At 39.2% G+C, this 22,333-nt stretch overlaps 1 protein-coding gene across 8 annotated transcripts in view; it reads left to right on the plus strand.

Annotated features, from left to right (window-relative positions):
- Cdep (Chondrocyte-derived ezrin-like domain containing protein) overlaps window positions 1-22,333 on the plus strand; it is a 729,829-nt gene that overhangs the window by 519,052 nt on the left and 188,444 nt on the right. For all 8 annotated transcript variants that reach the window (XM_071661711.1, XM_071661716.1, XM_071661717.1 and 5 more), the window contains one exon: window positions 4,187-4,290. In XM_071661711.1, coding sequence (XP_071517812.1) covers window positions 4,187-4,290 — 104 coding nt within the window. The remainder of the gene's footprint in view (window positions 1-4,186; window positions 4,291-22,333) is intronic.

Consider the following 22,333-nt stretch of genomic DNA (forward strand, 5'->3'; position numbering starts at 1 on the left):
TGGCAGCGGATGGAACCATGGAAGCGGAAGTGAATCATAGGGTGGGGGAGGGGGCGAAAATTCTGGGAGCCTTGAAGAATGTTTGGAAGTCGAGAACATTATCTCGGAAAGCAAAAATGGGTATGTTTGAAGGAATAGTGGTTCCAACAATGTTGAGGGTTGCAGGCGGGACATGGATATATTTGTGCACAGGAGGAGGGATGTGCTGGAAATGAGATGTTTGAGGACAATTGTGGTTGAGGTGGTTTTGAGAGTAATAACAAAAGGGGTAAAGAATTTTGGGGAAAATAAAAAGACGGGTTGAGAAGAGAAAGGGTTTTTTAAAATGGTTTGGTCACATGGGAAAGATGAGGAAAGATTGCCAAGAGGAATAGTGTCGGAGGGGGAGGGAACGAGGAGAATGGAGACCAAATTGGGGGTGGAAAGATGTAGTAAAAAATTTTTTGTGGACGGGGCCTGAACAGCGGAGGGTAAAAGGGAGGGAAAGGGAAAAGAGTGTTTGGGACTGGGTAAACCGGGGGTTTGACTTTTTTCAGGATTAACAAGGCATGTGAATTTTGGGGCCAGGGAAACTGTGTAGGTTGTAATTTGCGTGTGGGGACGATGAAATACATGTGTATGGGGGGGGGTTGGGCCTTTTCTTTCGTCGTTTCCTTGCCACCTCGCAAAGCGGAGACAGCGACAAAGCAAAAAAAAAAAAATATATATATATAAATTTTTATATATATTATATATATAAAATTTATATATAAAATAATAAATATATATATTGATTCTCCATGGTTTTTTAAATTTTTTTAGGGAGGGGGTGTTAGGGGGGAAGAAAGATTTTGGAAAGAGGGGCAAGTATGAAGTCTGTTGTGGATAAGGTTGGGAAGTGGCAGTTGTTTTTCCTTGTAAGGTGGTGCTGTTAGTGGAAACTGCGAAGCGGTAAATTTTTTAAAAGGGGGGAAAAAATTTAAAGGAAATTTAATGGGGTTTTTGGGGTTAAGAGGTTGGGGGTGTAATTGGGGTGGTTTGAATGGTGGGGGTGGTGTTTTAATTTGGGAGGGGTTGGGGGTTTTAAAGGGGGGTGTAAAGGGTGGGGGGGGGGGAAAATGGGATTTGGGAAAAATGTTGGGGAGTTTTGGAAAGAAAAAGGGGTATTTTTGGGTGGGGTTAAAAGTTTATTTTTGGGGGTTTGGGGTTTTGTGGGGAAATGGGGGGAAATAGAGTTTGGGAAAATTGTGGTGTGGGGGTTTTTTAATGGTGGTAGGTAAGGGTTTTGTTTTTTGGGGGAAAGGGTTTTTTGTGGTTTGGGGGGAAAAATTTGAGTGGAAAATTTGCCGGGGAATTTTTTTGGGGGTGGGGGGCGAAAAAGGGGGACCAAATTGGGGTAAAGAGGGATTTAAAAAAATTTTTGGGTCGGGCCTGAACATGCAGGGGGGGTAAAGGGGGGAAAGGAATAGAGTGTTTGGGACGATTGGTATAGGGGGTTACGTGCGTCAGGGTTGAATAAAGGCGTGAAGCCTTAACCAGGAAAAGTGTTGGTTTTTTTTGCGGTGTGGAGGTGTTTAAGGGGGGGGGGGGGCCTTTTCTTTTCGTTTTTTCCTTCGCTACCTCCAAAGGGGGAGACAGCGACAAAGTATAAAAAAAAAAAAAAAAAAAAAAAAAATATATAATATAATATTATATATAATATATATAAAAAAATAATAATATATATATATATGATGTATACTCAGGTGAGGTCCGAGGATTGGGGGAATGCTGCAATCCCAATTGTACAAAGGCAAAGGGAAAAGTGAGTGCTCAAATTACAGGGGTTAAGTTTTTTGATTTTTCCTGGTAAATTATATGGGAGGGTTTTTTGATTGAGGGGGTGAAGGCATGTACAGGATCAGATTGGGGACGGCATGTGGTTTTAAAGTGGTAAGGGTGGTGGATCAGGGGTTTTCTTTGAAGAATGTATGGAGAAAACTTAGAAAAGCAAATGGATTTGTAGTACATTTTTGGATCTGGGGAAGGGATTGATAGAGTTGATAGAGACTCTGTGGGAAGGGATTAAGAATATAGGTGGGAAAGGAAAATTTTAGAACAGTGAAAAAATTTTTAACGGGATGTAAGGGATTGTACGGTGGGAAAAAGGAAAGTATTGGGTTTTCATGAATTAGGTTTGCGGCAGGGTGTTGATTCCCCCCAGGTTTTTAATTTGTTTTGGATGGGGTTGTTAGGGGGGTAAAGCAAGAGTTTGGAAAGAGGGCAAGTATGAAGTCTGTTGGGGATGAGAACTTGGGAAATGAGTCAGTTGTTGTTCGCGAGAACAGCGCGTTGGCGATTCATTTTAGAAAACTGCAGAAGCGGTGCCCGAGTTTGGGAAAGTGTGTGGAAGAAAAAGTTTAAAGTAAATGAATAAAAGCAAAGGGTTTTTAGGTACAGTAGGGTTGAGGGGCAAATCATTGGGAGGTGAGTTTGAAAATGGGAAAACGGGGAAGTGAAGTGTTTTAGATACTGGGGTGGGGGCGGAGCGGATGGAAATGGAAAACGGAAGGGGGCATAGGGGGGGGAGGGGGGCGAAAATTCTGGGAGGAAGAATGTTTGGAAATCGAGAACATTATTCGGAAAACAAAAAGGGGGTTTTTGAAGGAAAGTGGTTTCCCAAAAAGTTTAGGGTTTCGAGGGGATGGGCTAGATAGAGTTTTGCAGGGGGATGGGTGTGCGGAAATAATTTTGGGACAATTTTGGGGGTGAGGGGGTTTGATCGAGTGAGTAACGTAAGGTAAGAGAATTTTGGAAATAAAAAAAGCGTGGTTGAGAGACAAAAGGGGGTTTTTTAAGTGGTTGGGCACAGGGAGGGATGATAGGAAAGATTACCAAGAGGATATATGTGTCGAGGGGAGGGACAGGAGAAAGGAGAAAAATTTGGGAGGGGAAAGAGGGAGTGAAAAAGTTTTTGTGTGATCGGGGCCTGAACATCAGGGGGGTGAAAGGAGGGCAAGGAATAGGGGAAATTGGGAGCGAGGGGGGGAAAACCGGGGTTGACTGCTGTCAGGGGATTAATAAAGGGCATGTGAAGCGTGGGGGTAAACCCAGGAAAGGTGTAGGTTGTATATTTGCGTGTGTGGACTTAGTAATAATGTGTATGGGGGGGGGGGGGGGGGGCCATTCTTTCGCTTTTTTCCCCTTGCGCTATGCAAACGGGAGACGCGACAAAGTTAAAAAAAAAAAAATTTTATTATAATTAAAAATATATATATAAATAATATTATTATTATTATTATATATAAATTATAAATATTAATATTATAATAATATATATTATATAATATATATATATAATTAATGTAAAAAAGGGCATAATGAATAAATATATATATTTGTGTGTGTGTGTATATTATGGTGGCCTTTCTTCGTCTGTTTTCCTGGCACAAAATCCAATGTGGGAAACAGATATTAATATAATGAAAATGAATATTATCTCTGGGGTAGGGGACAAAAATTTTACATCTTTATTCCCTGCATGTCAAAAAAGCAACTAAAAGGGGGGGGAAGGGGGGGTCGGGAATTCCCCTCACATTTTTTACTTTTCCCAAAAAAGAGACAGAAAGGGGGCCAAGTGAGGTTTTTCCCCCTCAAAGGGCTCAACCTATTCCTTAAGGGTACTCACTAATGGGGGAAAGGGCAAATATGTAGAAAAAAACATACATACACATGCTAATACAAAAGCACACACACAAACCACAACACACACAACCAACACACACACACAACACACACCCAACGGGGGGAATGTGAGAAATTTTGGGATGGAAGAATGAATAAAATTTTTTGAAATGGGGGGCCGAAAGGGGGGGGGGGTAAAAATTTTGCAGGGGAAAGGTTGGGGTGTGTGGTTTTGGGGCCATGGGTCAATGGCCTGAACCCAGGAGCGGTGCCCCCCCAGGGTAAACCATGGAAAGTTTTTTGGGTGCCTGTTGTGTTTCTTTGGGCCCAACAGCTATGGTTTGATATTCATCTCTGGGTGGCTCTTTTTGGGCTGAGGTTAGGTCTGAAAGAAGTAAGTAGCCCTTATCTTGTTTGGAGTTTTCCACCTTTCCCCAAATACAGAAGGTTAAAGGGCCTAATCCCCAAAAACTAGAGAATAATCTCATAGGGTCGCTTGGGGACAAAAGTATTTTCATAATTCAAAATGTACCTCTATTAATAGGTCTCAGTCATTTCGACACTCTCCCTCTGTTCATACGAGCGTGAGCAATGTTGGCATGAGTATCTCTGCACAACCTCTTCTTCCTCTCGGTGACAACCAATGTAGTAAGTATTGTAACTGTGTGCCAGTTATATGTAGTTTATGTTATTTGATTCACTGATTTTATTTTTATGAACCCTTTGTTTTTCAAAAGTGAATTAATTTGTAATTCATATGTGCTGGTCCTCTTGGCTGTAGCGTAGAGATATTTAATTTGAAAGACGAGAGTGTATTTTTGGATGTTAAAGGGAGCGGGGGGCTGGAAATCCTCCCCCCCGTTTTTTTTTTTTTTTTTTTTTTTTTTTTTTTTTTTTTTTAAATTTTCCAAAAAAAGGAACAAGAAGAGGGTCAGGTGAGGATATTCCCCCAAAGCCCATCCCCTTTTTTTGTATGTATATGTTGAAATGTATATGTATGTATATGTTGAAATGTATATGTATGTATATGTTGAAATGTATATGTATGTATATGTTGAAATGTATATGTATGTATATGTTGAAATGTATATGTATGTATATGTTGAAATGTATATGTATGTATATGTTGAAATGTATATGTATGTATATGTTGAAATGTATATGTATGTATATGTTGAAATGTATATGTATGTATATGTTGAAATGTATATGTATGTATATGTTGAAATGTATATGTATGTATATGTTGAAATGTATATGTATGTATATGTTGAAATGTATATGTATGTATATGTTGAAATGTATATGTATGTATATGTTGAAATGTATATGTATGTATATGTTGAAATGTATATGTATGTATATGTTGAAATGTATATGTATGTATATGTTGAAATGTATATGTATGTATATGTTGAAATGTATATGTATGTATATGTTGAAATGTATATGTATGTATATGTTGAAATGTATATGTATGTATATGTTGAAATGTATATGTATGTATATGTTGAAATGTATATGTATGTATATGTTGAAATGTATATGTATGTATATGTTGAAATGTATATGTATGTATATGTTGAAATGTATATGTATGTATATGTTGAAATGTATATGTATGTATATGTTGAAATGTATATGTATGTATATGTTGAAATGTATATGTATGTATATGTTGAAATGTATATGTATGTATATGTTGAAATGTATATGTATGTATATGTTGAAATGTATATGTATGTATATGTTGAAATGTATATGTATGTATATGTTGAAATGTATATGTATGTATATGTTGAAATGTATATGTATGTATATGTTGAAATGTATATGTATGTATATGTTGAAATGTATATGTATGTATATGTTGAAATGTATATGTATGTATATGTTGAAATGTATATGTATGTATATGTTGAAATGTATATGTATGTATATGTTGAAATGTATATGTATGTATATGTTGAAATGTATATGTATGTATATGTTGAAATGTATATGTATGTATATGTTGAAATGTATATGTATGTATATGTTGAAATGTATATGTATGTATATGTTGAAATGTATATGTATGTATATGTTGAAATGTATATGTATGTATATGTTGAAATGTATATGTATGTATATGTTGAAATGTATATGTATGTATATGTTGAAATGTATATGTATGTATATGTTGAAATGTATATGTATGTATATGTTGAAATGTATATGTATGTATATGTTGAAATGTATATGTATGTATATGTTGAAATGTATATGTATGTATATGTTGAAATGTATATGTATGTATATGTTGAAATGTATATGTATGTATATGTTGAAATGTATATGTATGTATATGTTGAAATGTATATGTATGTATATGTTGAAATGTATATGTATGTATATGTTGAAATGTATATGTATGTATATGTTGAAATGTATATGTATGTATATGTTGAAATGTATATGTATGTATATGTTGAAATGTATATGTATGTATATGTTGAAATGTATATGTATGTATATGTTGAAATGTATATGTATGTATATGTTGAAATGTATATGTATGTATATGTTGAAATGTATATGTATGTATATGTTGAAATGTATATGTATGTATATGTTGAAATGTATATGTATGTATATGTTGAAATGTATATGTATGTATATGTTGAAATGTATATGTATGTATATGTTGAAATGTATATGTATGTATATGTTGAAATGTATATGTATGTATATGTTGAAATGTATATGTATGTATATGTTGAAATGTATATGTATGTATATGTTGAAATGTATATGTATGTATATGTTGAAATGTATATGTATGTATATGTTGAAATGTATATGTATGTATATGTTGAAATGTATATGTATGTATATGTTGAAATGTATATGTATGTATATGTTGAAATGTATATGTATGTATATGTTGAAATGTATATGTATGTATATGTTGAAATGTATATGTATGTATATGTTGAAATGTATATGTATGTATATGTTGAAATGTATATGTATGTATATGTTGAAATGTATATGTATGTATATGTTGAAATGTATATGTATGTATATGTTGAAATGTATATGTATGTATATGTTGAAATGTATATGTATGTATATGTTGAAATGTATATGTATGTATATGTTGAAATGTATATGTATGTATATGTTGAAATGTATATGTATGTATATGTTGAAATGTATATGTATGTATATGTTGAAATGTATATGTATGTATATGTTGAAATGTATATGTATGTATATGTTGAAATGTATATGTATGTATATGTTGAAATGTATATGTATGTATATGTTGAAATGTATATGTATGTATATGTTGAAATGTATATGTATGTATATGTTGAAATGTATATGTATGTATATGTTGAAATGTATATGTATGTATATGTTGAAATGTATATGTATGTATATGTTGAAATGTATATGTATGTATATGTTGAAATGTATATGTATGTATATGTTGAAATGTATATGTATGTATATGTTGAAATGTATATGTATGTATATGTTGAAATGTATATGTATGTATATGTTGAAATGTATATGTATGTATATGTTGAAATGTATATGTATGTATATGTTGAAATGTATATGTATGTATATGTTGAAATGTATATGTATGTATATGTTGAAATGTATATGTATGTATATGTTGAAATGTATATGTATGTATATGTTGAAATGTATATGTATGTATATGTTGAAATGTATATGTATGTATATGTTGAAATGTATATGTATGTATATGTTGAAATGTATATGTATGTATATGTTGAAATGTATATGTATGTATATGTGCATGTGTGGGAGTTTATGTATATACATGTGTATGTAGATGGGTTGGGCCATTCCTTGTCTGTTTCCTTGTGCTACCTCACATACATACAGAAATGCCCATTCACGCACATATACATATTGTAAAGGATCACAATTTTGCGTGTGATCAAGATATTCCTATGAGTCCATGGGGATAATGAAACACAATAAGTTCCCAAGTGCACTTTCGTGTAATAATCACATCATCAGGGGAGACACAAGAGAGAAATAAAAGTTAGTAGATATACATCGAAGAGACGAAGCTAGGACGCCATTTGGCGTCATAGCTTCTTCTCTTCGATATATATCAACTGACTTTTATTTCTCTCGTGTCTCCCCTTATGATGTGATTATTACACGAAAGTGCACTTGGGAACTTATCGTGTTTCATTTTCCCCATGGACTCATAGGAACACATACATATATATATATACATCCACATACACAGACAAAAACATATATACACATGAACATATTCTTACTTGCTTGCCTTCATTATAAAGTTAATGAGATGGCTTCATTTAGGGCTTCAGTTGCCCTTGCCATCTCAGCTAGCATATTAGAATATATTTCTTGGAACAGAAAGTTGAATGCCGAAATGGGGTTGTCAGTCCTTGACAAACTAGGTGAACTGGATCAGCTAATCTCACTGTTATTCGGAAAACAGTTCTGGGAAGCTTACACCAGACCAGTCTTTCGCTTCATAAGACTGGCTTGAACTTTTATGTCATGGTGTCCCTTCTTTTAGTTTTGTCAAGAGCCATCATACAGAACTTAAGGACCTCAGAGACCTAGGTTTTACCTGTATTGTCCTAATGAGTGCAATTTAGCTTAAAGGTGCATCCAGGTGCACAATTGCTGCTATGGTGATGGAGATACTGAAGACATTGTTCTATTACCCAAAGAGACATTCAAAACTGTGGTGTCTCTTATCATTTTCAATCAGCTAGTACCTTGAAGCACCACTTTCAAGCATACAAGGAAATCAGTTCTAAGTTAGAATTTCTCTCAAGGCAAATCATTCTCTTGACTCATATAATCAAGCAAGGCAATCAGATCTTGCCCTCTCCTATCTCAGGGATAAGAACCTATGGTTGAAAGTGAATTTTTCTAGTTTTTTTTTAGCTTAGTAGCAGCCTCAGCAGAGCTTCAGACCTCAGTTTGTGTAAGAAAGAATGTCCAAGTTTCTCCATACATATATGTTTACCCAAACATTGCCAAACAATGGAATACCTCTTCAAATATATCTTCCTGATGATGGTATCAGATTGCAATGGTGAGTAGTCCTGCTTAAAGCTAAGACAAGATTTACATAACAATGTTTCAGTCATTGCTGTTGAGATCTTGTAGTAAATCAGTTACACACTTGAAGCACTGATATAAGTAAACTTTGTGAAAAAATAAACACAGAAGCACCAAGCTTTCAACTGTATTTAAAGCCATTTTCAAGGATCCAAAGTCAGTATGAACAAGAGAATATATGCAAAACCAACCTATACCACAGCTGAGGAAACAAGGAACAGTTGATCTGAGAAACATGAAAAGGTTGACCAGAACTGTAAAGCAACCCATTCCTCTGCCTGGCAAAGGATGTCAGGTTAGCTTCTGCATTCTTAGTTTTGCCACATTTCAACAGATATTTAACTAAGATATTATCCAATTTATATATTTCTTCATTCATGTTCATGGTAGTGTTAACTTTGATGAGAGAGAAATCAGCAATAAATCTTTCTGTGACATGATACACAAGGGTTGATTATTTGTTGTTGTTGAGGAGAGGATAGTGAAGGGTAACCAAAGGATTTTGATACTTTTATTCTTTAAAAAAGATATATATATAGGGGAGAAAGAATACTTCCCATGCATTCCTCACGTGTCGTAGAAGGCGACGAAAGGGGATGGGAGCGGGGGGCTAGAAACCCTCCCCTCCTTGTATTTCAACTTTCTAAAAGGGGAAACAGAGGAAGGAGTCATGTGGGGAGTGCTCATCCTCCTTGAAGGCTCAGATTGGGGTGTCTAAATCTGTGTGGATGTGACCAAGATGAGAAAAAAGGAGAGATAGGTAGTATGTTTGAGGAAAGGAACTTGGATGTTTTGGCTCTTGAGTGAAACAAAGCTCAAGGGTAAAGGGGAAGAGTGGTTTGGGAATGTCTTGGGAGTGAAATCAGGGATTAGTGAGAGGACAAGAGCAAGGGAAGGAGTAGCACTACTCCTGAAACAGGAGTGGTGGGAGTATGTGATAGAGTGTAAGAAAGTAAACTCTAGATTGATATGGGTAAAACTGAAAGTTGATGGAGAGAGATGGGTGATTATTGGTGCATATGCACTTGGGCATGAGAAGAAAGATCATGAGAGGCAAGTGTTTTGGGAGCAGCTGAATGAGTGTGTTAGTGGTTTTGATGCACGAGACCAGGTTATAGTGATGGGTGTGAATGCAAAGATGAGTGATGTGGCAGTTGAGGGAATAATTGGTATACATGGGGTGTTCAGTGTTGTAAATGGAAATGGTGAAGAGCTTGTAGATTTATGTGCTGAAAAAGGAGTGGTGATTGGGAATACCTGGTTTAAAAAGAGAGATATACATAAGTATATGTATGTGAGTAGGAGAGATGGCCAGAGAGCGTTATTGGATTACGTGTTAATTGATTGATGCGCGAAAGAGAGACTTTTGGATGTTAATGTGCTGAGAGGTGCAACTGGAGGGATGTCTGATCATTATCTTGTGGAGGCGAAGGTGAAGATTTGTTGAAGGTTTTCAGAAAAGAAGAGAAAATGTTGGGGTGAAGAGAGTGGTGAGAGTAAGTGAGCTTGGGAAGGAGACTTGTGTGAGGAAGTACCAGGAGAGACTGAGTAAAGAATGGAAAAAGGTGAGAACAAAGAAGGTAAGGGGAGTGGGGGAGGAATGGGATGTATTTAGGGAAGCAGTGATGGCTTGCTCAAAAGATGCTTGTGGCATGGGAAGCGTGGGAGGTGGGGAGATTAGAAAGGGTAGTGAGTGGTGGGATGAAGAATTAAGATTATTAGTGAAAGAGAAGAGAGAGGCATTTGGACGATTTTTGCAGGGAAATAATGCAAATGAGTGGGAGGTGTATAAAAGAAAGAGGCAGGAGGTCAAGAGAAAGGTGCAAGAGGTGAAAAAGAGGGCAAATGAGGGTTGGGGTGAGAGAGTATCATTAAATTTTAGGGAGAATAAAGGATGTTTTGGAAGGAGGTAATTAAAGTGCGTAAGACAAGGGAACAAATGGGAACTTCAGTGAAGGGGGCTAATGGGGAGGTGATAACAAGTAGTGGTGGTGTGAGAAGGTGGAGTGAGAATTTTGAAGGTATGTTGAATGTGTTTGATGATAGAGTGGCAGATATAGGGTGTTTTGGTCGAGGTGGTGTGCCAGGTGAGAGGGTTAGGGAAAAGGATTTGAAACAGAGAAGACGTAGTAAAAGCGTTGCGGAAGATGAAAGCCGGCAAGGCAGCAGGTTTGGATGGTATTGCAGTGGAATTTATTAAAAAAGGGGATGACTGTATTGTTGACTGGTTGGTAAGATTATTTAATGTATGTATGATTCATGGTGAGGTGCCTGAGGATTGGTGGAATGCTTGCATAGTGCCATTGTACAAAGGCAAAGGGGACAAAGGTGAATGCTCAAATTACAGAGGTATAAGTTTGTTGATTATTCCTGGGAAAATATATGGGAGGTTATTGATTGAGAGGGTGAAGGCATGCACAGAGCATCAGATTGGGGAACATTGTGGTTTCAGAAGTGGTAGAGGATGTGTGGATCAGGTGTTTGCTTTGAAGAATGTATGTGAGAAATACTTAGAAAAGCAAATGGATTTGTATGTAGCATTTATGGATCTGGAGAAGGCATATGATAGAGTTGATAGAGATGCTCTGTGGAAGGTATTAAGAATATATGGTGTGGGAGGCAAGTTGTTAGAAGCAGTGAAAAGTTTTTATTGAGGATGTAAGGCATGTGTACGTGTAGGAAGAGAGGAAAGTGATTGGTTCTCAGTGAATGTAGGTTTGCGGCAGGGGTGTATGATGTCTACATGGTTTTTTAATTTGCTTATGGATGGGGTTGTTATATGGTTGTTATGGAGGTGAATGCAAGAGTTTTGGAAAGAGGGACAAGTATGCAGTCTGTTATGGATGAGAGAGCTTGGGAAGTGAGTCAGTTGTTGTTCGCTAATGATACAGCGCTGGTGGCTGATTCATGTGAGAAACTGCAGAAGTTGGTGACTGAGTTTGGTAAAGTGTGTGAAAGAAGAAAGTTGAGAGTAAATGTGAATAAGAGCAAGGTTATTAGGTACAGTAGGGTTGAGGGTCAAGTCAATTGGGAGGTAAGTTTGAATGGAGAAAAACTGGAGGAAGTGAAGTGCTTTAGATATCTGGGAGTGGATTTGGCAGCAAATGGAATCATGGAAGTGGAAGTGATTCATAGGGTGGGGAAGGGGGCGAAAATTCTGGGAGTGTTGGAGAATGTGTGGAAGTCGAGAACATTATCTCGGAAAGCAAAAATGGGTGTTTGAAGGAATAGTGGTTCCAAGAATGTTGTACGGTTGCGAGGCTTGGGCTATAGATAGAGTTGTGCGGAGGAGGGTGGATGTGCTGGAAATGAGATGTTTGAGGACAATATGTGGTGTAAAGTCGTTTGATCAAGTAAGTAATGTAAGGGTAAGAGAGATGTGTGATAATAAAAAGAGTGTGGTTGAGAGAGCAGAAGAGGGTGTTTTGAAATGGTTTGGTCACATGGAGAGAATGAGTGAGGAAAGCTTGACCAAGAGGATATGTGTCAGAGGTGGAGGGAATGAGAAGTGGGAGACGAAATTGGAGGTGGAAAGATTGAGTGAAAAAGATTTTGAGTGATCGGGGCCTGAACATGCAGGAGGGTGAAAGGCGTGCAATGAATAGAGTGAATTGGAACAATGTGGTATACCGGGGTCGACGTGATATCATTGGATTGAACCAGGGCATGTGAAGCGTCTGGGGTAAACCATGGAAAGTTGTGTGGGGCCTGGAAGTGGAAAGGGAGCTGTGGTTTCGGTGCATTATTACATGACAGCTAGAGACTGAGTGTAAACGAATGTGGCCTTTGTTGTCTTTTCTAGCGCTACCTTGCACACATGAGGGGGGAGGGAGTTGTTATTTCATGTGTGGCGAGGTGGCGATGGGAATGAATAAAGGCAGACAGTATGAATTATGTACATGTGTATATATGTATATGTCTGTGTGTGTATATATATGTATATGTTGAGATGTATAGGTATGTATATTTGCGTGTGTGGACGTGTATGTATATGCATGTGTATGTGGGTGGGTTGGGTCATTCTTTCGTCTGTTTCCTTGCGCTACCTTGCTAATGTGGGAGACAGCGAAAAAGCAAAATAAATAATAAATAAATAAAATATATATATATATCCCTGGGGATAGGGGAGAAAGAATACTTCCCATGCATTCCTCACGTGTTGTAGAAGGTGACTAAAGGGGACGGGAGTGGGGGGGCTGGAAACCCTCCCCTCCTTGTATTTTAACTTTCTAAAAGGGGAAACAGAAGAAGGTGTCACACGGGGAGTGCTCATCCTCCTTGAAGGCTCAGATTGGGGTGTCTAAATGTCCGTGGATGTAACCAAGATGAGAAAAAAGGAGAGATAGGTAGTATGTTTGAGGAAAGGAACCTGGATGTTTTGGCTCTGAGTGAAACGAAGCTCAAGGGTAAAGGGGAAGAGTGGTTTGGGAATGTCTTGGGAGTGAAGTCAGGGGTTAGTGAGAGGACAAGAGCAAGGGAAGGAGTAGCACTACTTCTGAAACAGGAGTGGTGGGAGTATGTGATAGAGTGTAAGAGAGTAAACTCTAGATTGATATGGGTAAAACTGAAAGTGGATGGAGAGAGATGGGTAATAATTGGTGCATATGCAACTGGGCATGAGAAGAAAGATCTCGAGAGGCAAGTGTTTTGGGAGCAGCTGAGTGAGTGTGTTAGTAGTTTTGATGCAAGAGACTGGGTTATAGTGATAGGTGATTTGAATGCGAAGGTGAGTGATGTGGCATTTGAGGGAATAATTGGTGTACATGGGGTGTTCAGTGTTGTAAATGGAAATGGTGAAGAGCTTGTAGATTTATGTGCTGAAAAAGGACTGGTGATTGGGAATACCTGGTTTATATACTTACATATACTTACATATACTTATACTTACATAAGTATACGTATGTAAGTAGGAGAGATGGCCAGAGAACTTTATGGATTACGTGTTAATTGATAGGCATGCGAAAGAGAGACATTTGGATGTTACTGTGCTGAGAGGTGCAACTGGAGGGATGTCTGATCATTATCTTGTGGAGGCAAAGGTGAAGATTTGTAGAGGTTTTCAGAAAAGAAGAGAGAATGTTGATGTGAAAAGAGTGGTGAGAGTAAGTGAGCTTGGGAAGGAGACTTGTGTGAGGAAGTACCAGGAGAGACTGAGTACAGAATGGAAAAAGGTGAAAGCAAAGGACATAAGGGGAGTAGGGGAGGAATGGGATGTATTTAGGGAAGCAGTGATGGCTTGCACAAAAGATGCTTGTGGCATGAGAAGCATAGGAGATGGGGAGATTAGAAAGGGTAGTAAGTGGTGGGATGAAAAAGGAAGATTATTAGTGAAAGAGAATAGAGAGGCATTTGAACAATTTTTGCAGGGAAATAATGCAAATGAGTGGGAGATGTATAAAAGAAAGAGGCAGGAGGTCAAGAGAAAGGTGCAAGAGGTGAAAAAGAGGGCAAATGAGAGATAGGGTGAGAGAGTATCATTAATTTTAGGGAGAATAAAAAGATGTTTTGCAAGGAGGAAAATAAAGTGGGAACTTCAGTGAAGGGGGCTAATGGGGAGGTGATAACAAGTAGTGGTGATGTGAGGAGATGGAGTGAGTATTTTGAAGGTTTTTGAATGTGTTTGATAGTAGAGTGGCAGATATAGGGTGTTTTGGTCGAGGTGGTGTACAGAGTGATAGGGTTAGGGAGAATGATTTGGTAAACAGAGAAGAGGTAGTAAAAGCTTTGCGGAAGATGAAAGCCGGCAAGGCAGTGGGTTTGGATAATATTGCAGTGGAATTTATTAAAAAAGGGGGTGATTGTATTGTTGACTGGTTGGTAAGGTTATTTATTGTATGTATGACTCATGGTGAGATGCCTGAGGAATGGCGAAATTCTTGCATAGCGCCAATGTACAAAGGCAAAGGGGATAAAAGTGAGTGCTCAAATTACAGAGGTATAAGTTTGTTGAGTATTCCTGTTAAATTATATGGGAGGGTATTGATTGAGAGGGTGACAGCATGTACAGAGCATCAGATTGGGGAAGAGGAGTGTGGTTTCAGAAGTGGTAGAGGATGTGTGGATCAGGTGTTTGCTTTGAAGAATGTATGTGAGAAATACTTAGAAAAGCAAATGGATTTGTATGTAGCATTTATGGATGTGAAGCAGGCATATGATAGAGTTGATAGAAATGCTCTGTGGAAGGTATTAAGAATGTATGGTGTGGGATGCAAGTTGTTAGAAGCAGTGAAAAGTTTTTATCGAGGATGTAAGGCATGTGTACATGTAGGAAGAGAGGAAAGTGATTGGTTCTCAGTGAATGTAGGTTTGCGGCAGTGGTATGTGATGTCTCCATGGTTGTTTAATTTGCTAATGGTTGGGGTTGTTAGGGGGGTGAATGCAAGAGTTTTGGAAAGAGGGGCAAGTATGAAGTCTGTTGTGGATGAGAGAGCTTTGGAAGTGAGTCAGTTGTTGTTTGCTGATGATACAGTGCTGGTGGCTGATTCATGTGAGAAACTGCAGAAGCTGGTGACTGAGTTTGGTAAAGTGTGTGAAAGAAGAAAGTTAAGAGTAGAGTTGAGGGTCAAGTCAATTGGGAGGTAAGTTTGAATGGAGAAAAACTGGAGGAAGTAAAGTGTTTTAGATATCTGGGAGTGGATCTGGCACCAGATGGAACCATGGAAGCGGAAGTGAATCATAGGGTGGGGAAGGGGACGAAAATCCTGGGAGCCTTGAAGAATGTGTGGAAGTCGAGAACATTATCTCGGAAAGCAAAAATGGCTATGTTTGAAGGAATAGTGGTTCCAATAATGTTGTATGGTTGCGAGGTGTGGGCTATGGATAGAGTTGTGCGCAGGAGGGTGGATGTGCTGGAAATGAGATGTTTGAGGACAATGTGTGGTGTGAGGTGGTTTGATCGAGTAAGTAATGTAAGGGTAAGAGAGATGTGTGGAAATAAAAAGAGTGTGGTTGAGAGAATGGAAGAGGGTGTTTTGAAATGGTTTGGTCACATGGAGAGAATGAGTGAGGAAAGATTGACCAAGAGGATATATGTGTCGGAGGTGGAGGGAACGAGGAGAAGTGGGAGACCAAATTGGAAGTGGAAAGATGGAGTGAAAAAGATTTTGAGTGATCGGGGCCTGAACATGCAGGAGGGTGAAAGGCGTGCAAGGAATAGAGTGAATTGAATCGACGTGTTATACCGGGGTCGACATGCTGTCAATGGATTGAATCAGGGAATGTGAAGCGTCTGGGGTCAACCATGGAAAGTTCTGTGGCGCCTGGATGTGGAAAGGGAGCTATGGTTTCGGTGCATTATTACATGACAGCTAGAGACTGAATGTGAACGAATGGGGCCATTGTTGTCTTTTCCTAGCGCTACCTCGCACACACGAGGGGGGAGGGGTATGTTATTCCATGTTTGGAGAGGTGGCGATGGGAATAAATAAAGGTAGACAGTATGAATTATGTATTTGTGTATATATATGTATATGTCTGTGTGTGTATATATATGTGTACATTGAGATGTATAGGTATGTATATTTGCGTGTGTGGATGTGTATGTATATACATGTGTATGGGGGTGGGTTGGGCCATTTCTTTCGTCTGTTTCCTTGCGCTACCTCGCAAACGCGGGAGACAGCGACAAAGCAAACTAGAATAATAATAATAATAAATAAATATATATATATATATATATATATTTTTTTTTATACTTTGTCGCTGTCTCCCGCGTTTGCGAGGTAGCGCAAGGAAACAGACGAAAGAAATGGCCCAACCCCCCCATACACATGTATATACATACGTCCACACACACAAATATACATACCTACACAGCTTTCCATGGTTTACCCCAGACGCTTCACATGCCTTGATTCAATCCACTGACAGCACGTCAACCCCGGTATACCACATCGCTCCAATTCACTCTATTCCTTGCCCTCCTTTCACCCTCCTGCATGTTCAGGCCCCGATCACACAAAATCTTTTTCACTCCATCTTTCCACCTCCAATTTGGTCTCCCTCTTCTCCTTGCTCCCTCCACCTCCGACACATATATCCTCTTGGTCAATCTTTCCTCACTCATCCTCTCCATGTGCCCAAACCACTTCAAAACACCCTCTTCTGCTCTCTCAACCACGCTCTTTTTATTTCCACACATCTCTCTTACCCTTACGTTACTCACTCGATCAAACCACCTCACACCACACATTGTCCTCAAACATCTCATTTCCAGCACATCCATCCTCCTGCGCACAACTCTATCCATAGCCCACGCCTCGCAACCATACAACATTGTTGGAACCACTATTCCTTCAAACATAGCCATTTTTGCTTTCCGAGATAATGTTCTCGACTTCCACACATTCTTCAAGGCCCCCAGAATTTTCGCCCCCTCCCCCACCCTATGATCCACTTCCGCTTCCATGGTTCCATCCGCTGCCAGATCCACTCCCAGATATCTAAAACACTTCACTTCCTCCAGTTTTTCTCCATTCAAACTCACCTCCCAATTGACTTGACCCTCAACCCTACTGTACCTAATAACCTTGCTCTTATTCACATTTACTCTTAACTTTCTTCTTCCACACACTTTACCAAACTCAGTCACCAGCTTCTGCAGTTTCTTACATGAATCAGCCACCAGGGCTGTATCATCAGCGAACAACAACTGACTCACTTCCCAAGCTCTCTCATCCCCAACAGACTTCATACTTGCCCCTCTTTCCAAAACTCTTGCATTTACCTCCCTAACAACCCCATCCATAAACATATATATATATATATATATATATATATATATATATATATATATATATATATATATATATGCATATATATATATATTTTTTTTTTTTGTTGCTGTCTCCCGCGTTTGCGAGGTAGCGCAAGGAAACAGAGGAAAGAAATGGCCCAACCCCCCCCCCCCATACACATGTATATACATACACGTCCACACACACAAATATACATACTTACACAGCTTTCCATGGTTTACCCCAGACGCTTCACATGCCCTGATTCAATCCACTGACAGCACGTCAACCCCGGTATACCACATCGATCCAATTCACTCTATTCCTTGCCCTCCTTTCACCCTCCTGCATGTTCAGGCCCCGATCACACAAAATGTTTTTCACTCCATCTTTCCACCTCCAGTTTGGTCTCCCATTTCTCCTCGTTCCCTCCACCTCCGACACATATATCCTCTTGGTCAATCTTTCCTCACTCATTCTCTCCATGTGCCCAAACCATTTCAAAACACCCTCTTCTGCTCTCTCAACCACGCTCTTTTTATTTCCACACATCTCTCTTACTCTTACGTTACTTACTCAATCAAACCACCTCACACCACACATTGTCCTCAAAAATCTCATTTCCAGCACATCCATCCTCCTGCGCACAACTCTATCCATAGCCCACACCTCGCAACCATACAACATTGTTGGAACCACTATTCCTTCAAACATACCCATTTTTGCTTTCCGAGATAATGTTCTCGACTTCCACACATTCTTCAAGGCTCCCAGGATTTTCGCCCCCTCCCCCACCCTATGATCCACTTCCGCTTCCATGGTTCCATCCGCTGCCAGATCCACTCCCAGATATCTAAAACACTTTACTTCCTCCAGTTTTTCTCCATTCAAACTTACCTTCCAGTTGACTTGACCCTCAACCCTACTGTACCTAATAACCTTGCTCTTATTCACATTTACTCTTAACTTTCTTCTTTCACATACTTTACCAAATTCAGTCACCAGCTTCTTCAGTTTCTCACATGAATCAGCCACCAGCGCTGTATCATCAGCGAACAACAACTGACTCACTTCCCAAGCTCTCTCATCCCCAACAGACTTCATACTTGCCCCTCTTTCCAAAACTCTTGTGTTTACCTCCCTAACAACCCCATCCATAAACAAATTAAACAACCATGGAGACATCACACACCCCTGCCGCAAACCTACATTCACTGAGAACCAATCGCTTTCCTCTCTTCCTACACGTACACATGCCTTACATCCTCGATAAAAACTTTTCACTGCTTCTAAGAACTTTCCTCCCACACCATATATTCTTAATACCTTCCACAGAGCATCTCTATCAACTCTATCATATGCCTTCTCCAGATCCATAAATGCTACATACAAATCCATTTGCTTTTCTAAGTATTTCTCACATACATTCTTCAAAGCAAACACCTGATCCACACATCCTCTACCACTTCTGAAACCACACTGCTCTTCCCCAATCTGATGCTCTGTACATGCCTTCACCCTCTCAATCAATACCCTCCCATATAATTTACCATATATATATATATATATATATATATATATATATATATATATATATATATATATTACAGAGGTATAAGTTTGTTGAGTATTCCTGGCAAATTATATGGGAGGGTATTGATTGAGAGGGTGAAGGCATGTACAGAGCATCAGATTGGGGAAGAGCAGTGTAGTTTCAGAAGTGGAAGAGGATGTGTGGATCAGGTGTTTGCTTTGAAGAATGTATGTGAGAAATACTTAGAAAAGCAAATGGATTTGTATGTAGCATTTATGGATCTGGAGAAGGCATATGATAGAGTTGATAGAGATGCTCTGTGGAAGGTATTAAGAATATATGGTGTGGGAGGCAAGTTGTTAGAAGCAGTGAAAAGTTTTTATCGAGGATGTAAGGCATGTGTACGTATAGGAAGAGAGGAAAGTGATTGGTTCTCAGTGAATGTAGGTTTGTGGCAGGGGTGTGTGATGTCTCCATGGTTGTTTAATTTGTTTATGGATGGGGTTGTTAGGGAGGTGAATACAAGAGTTTTGGAAAGAGGGGCAAGTATGAAGTCTGTTGGGGATGAGAGAGCTTGGGAAGTGAGTCAGTTGTTGTTCGCTAATGATACAGCGCTGGTGGCTGATTCATGTGAGAAACTGCAGAAGCTGGTGACTGAGTTTGGTAAAGTGTGTGAAAGAAGAAAGTTAAGAGTAAATGTGAATAAGAGCAAGGTTATTAGGTACAGTAGGGTTGAGGGTCAATTCAATTGGGAGGTGAGTTTGATTGGAGAAAAACTGGAGGAAGTGAAGTGTTTTAGATATCTGGGAGTGGATCTGGCAGCGGATGGAACCATGGAAGCGGAAGTGGATCATAGGGTGGGGGAGGGGGCGAAAATTCTGGGAGCCTTGAAGAATGTGTGGAAGTCGAGAACATTATCTCGGAAAGCAAAAATGGGTATGTTTGAAGGAATAGTGGTTCCAACAATGTTGTATGGTTGTGAGGCGTGGACTATGGATAGAGTTGTGTGCAGGAGGATGGATGTGCAGGAAATGAGATGTTTAAGGACAATGTGTGGTGTGAGGTGGTTTGATCGAGTAAGTAACGTAAAGGTAAGAGAGATGTGTGGAAATAAAAAGAGCGTGGTTGAGAGAGCAGAAGAGGGTGTCTTGAAATGGTTTGGTCACATGGAGAGAATGAGTGAGGAAAAATTGACCAAGAGGATATATGTGTCGGAGGTGGAGGGAACAAGGAGAAGAGGGAGACCAAATTGGAGGTGGAAAGATGGAGTGAAAAAGATTTTGTGTGATCGGGGCCTGAACATGCAGGAGGTGAAAGGAGGGCAAAGAATAGAGTGAATTGGAACGATGTGGTATACCGGGGTTGACGTGCTGTCAGTGGATTGAATCAAGGCATGTGTATGGGGGTGGGTTGGGCCATTTCTTTCGTCTGTTTCCTTGCGCTACCTCGCAAACGCGGGAGACAGCAACAAAGCAAAAAAAAAAGAAAAAATATATATATATATATATATATATATATATATATATATATATATATACACATATATTTTTTTTTTTTTTTTTATTTCCCGCGATAGCGAGATAGTGTTAAGAACAGAGGACTGGGCCTTGGAGGGAATATCCTCACCTGGACCTCTTCTCTGTTCCTTCTTTTGGAAAATTAAAAAAAAAAAAAAAACGAGAGGGGAGGATTTCCAGCCCCCCGCTCCCTTCCCTTTTAGTCGCCTTCTACGACACGCAGGGAATACGTGGGAGGTATTCTTCCTCCCCTATCCCCAGGGATAATATATATATATATATATATATATATATATATTATCCCTGGGGATAGGGGAGAAAGAATACCTCCCACGTATTCCCTGCGTGTCGTAGAAGGCGACTAAAAGGGAAGGGAGCGTGGGGCTGGAAATCATCCCCTCTCATTTTTTTTTTTCCAAAAGAAAGAACAGAGAAGGGGGCCAAGTGAGGATATTCCCTCAAAGGCCAAGTCTTCTGTTCTTAATGCTACCTCGCTGATGCGGGAAATGGTGAATAGTATGAAAATATATATATATATATATATATATATATATATATATATATATATATATATATATATATATATATATATATATATTTTTTTTTTTTTTTTGCTTTGTCGCAGTCTCCCGTGTTTGCGAGGTAGCGCAAGGAAACAGACGAAAGAAATGGCCCAACCCACCCCCATACACATGTATATACATACGTCCACACACGCAAATATACATACCTATACAGCTTTCCATGGTTTACCCCAGACGCTTCACATGCCCTGATTCAACCCACTGACAGCACGTCAACCCCGGTATACCACATCGCTCCAATTCACTCTATTCCTTGCCCTCCTTTCACCCTCCTGCATGTTCAGGCCCCGATCACACAAAATCTTTTTCACTCCATCTTTCCACCTCCAATTTGGTCTCCCACTTCTCCTCGTTCCCTCCACCTCCGACACATATATCCTCTTGGTCAATCTTTCCTCACTCATTCTCTCCATGTGCCCAAACCATTTCCAAACACCCTCTTCTGCTCTCTCAACCACGCTCTTTTTATTCCCACACATCTCTCTTACCCTTACGTTACTTACTCGATCAAACCACCTCACACCACACATTGTCCTCAAACATCTCATTTCCAGCACATCCATCCTCCTGCGCACAACTCTATCCATAGTCCACGCCTCGCAACCATACAACATTGTTGGAACCACTATTCCTTCAAACATACCCATTTTTGCTTTCCGAGATAATGTTCTCGACTTCCACACATTCTTCAAGGCTCCCAGAATATTCGCCCCCTCCCCCACCCTACGATCCACTTCTGCTTCCATGGTTCCATCCGCTGCCAGATCTACTCCCAGATATCTAAAACACTTTACTTCCTCCAGTTTTTCTCCATTCAAACTTACCTCCCAATTGACTTGACCCTCAACCCTACTGTATCTAATAACCTTGCCCTTATTCACATTTACTCTTAACTTTCTTCTTTCACACACTTTACCAAACTCAGTCACCAGCTTCTGCAGTTTCTCACATGAATCAGCCACCAGCGCTGTATCATCAGCGAACAACAACTGACTCACTTCCCAAGCTCTCTCATCCCCAACAGACTTCATACTTGCCCCTCTTTCCAAATTCTCTTGCATTTACCTCCCTAACAACCCCATCCATAAAGAAATTAATATATATATATATATATATATATATATATATATATATATATATATATATATTTTTTTTTTTTTTTTTTTTGTGCCGCTGTCTCCCGCG

The sequence above is a fragment of the Panulirus ornatus genome, chromosome 5 (assembly GCF_036320965.1).
Source record: "Panulirus ornatus isolate Po-2019 chromosome 5, ASM3632096v1, whole genome shotgun sequence".
NCBI lineage: Eukaryota > Metazoa > Arthropoda > Malacostraca > Decapoda > Palinuridae > Panulirus > Panulirus ornatus.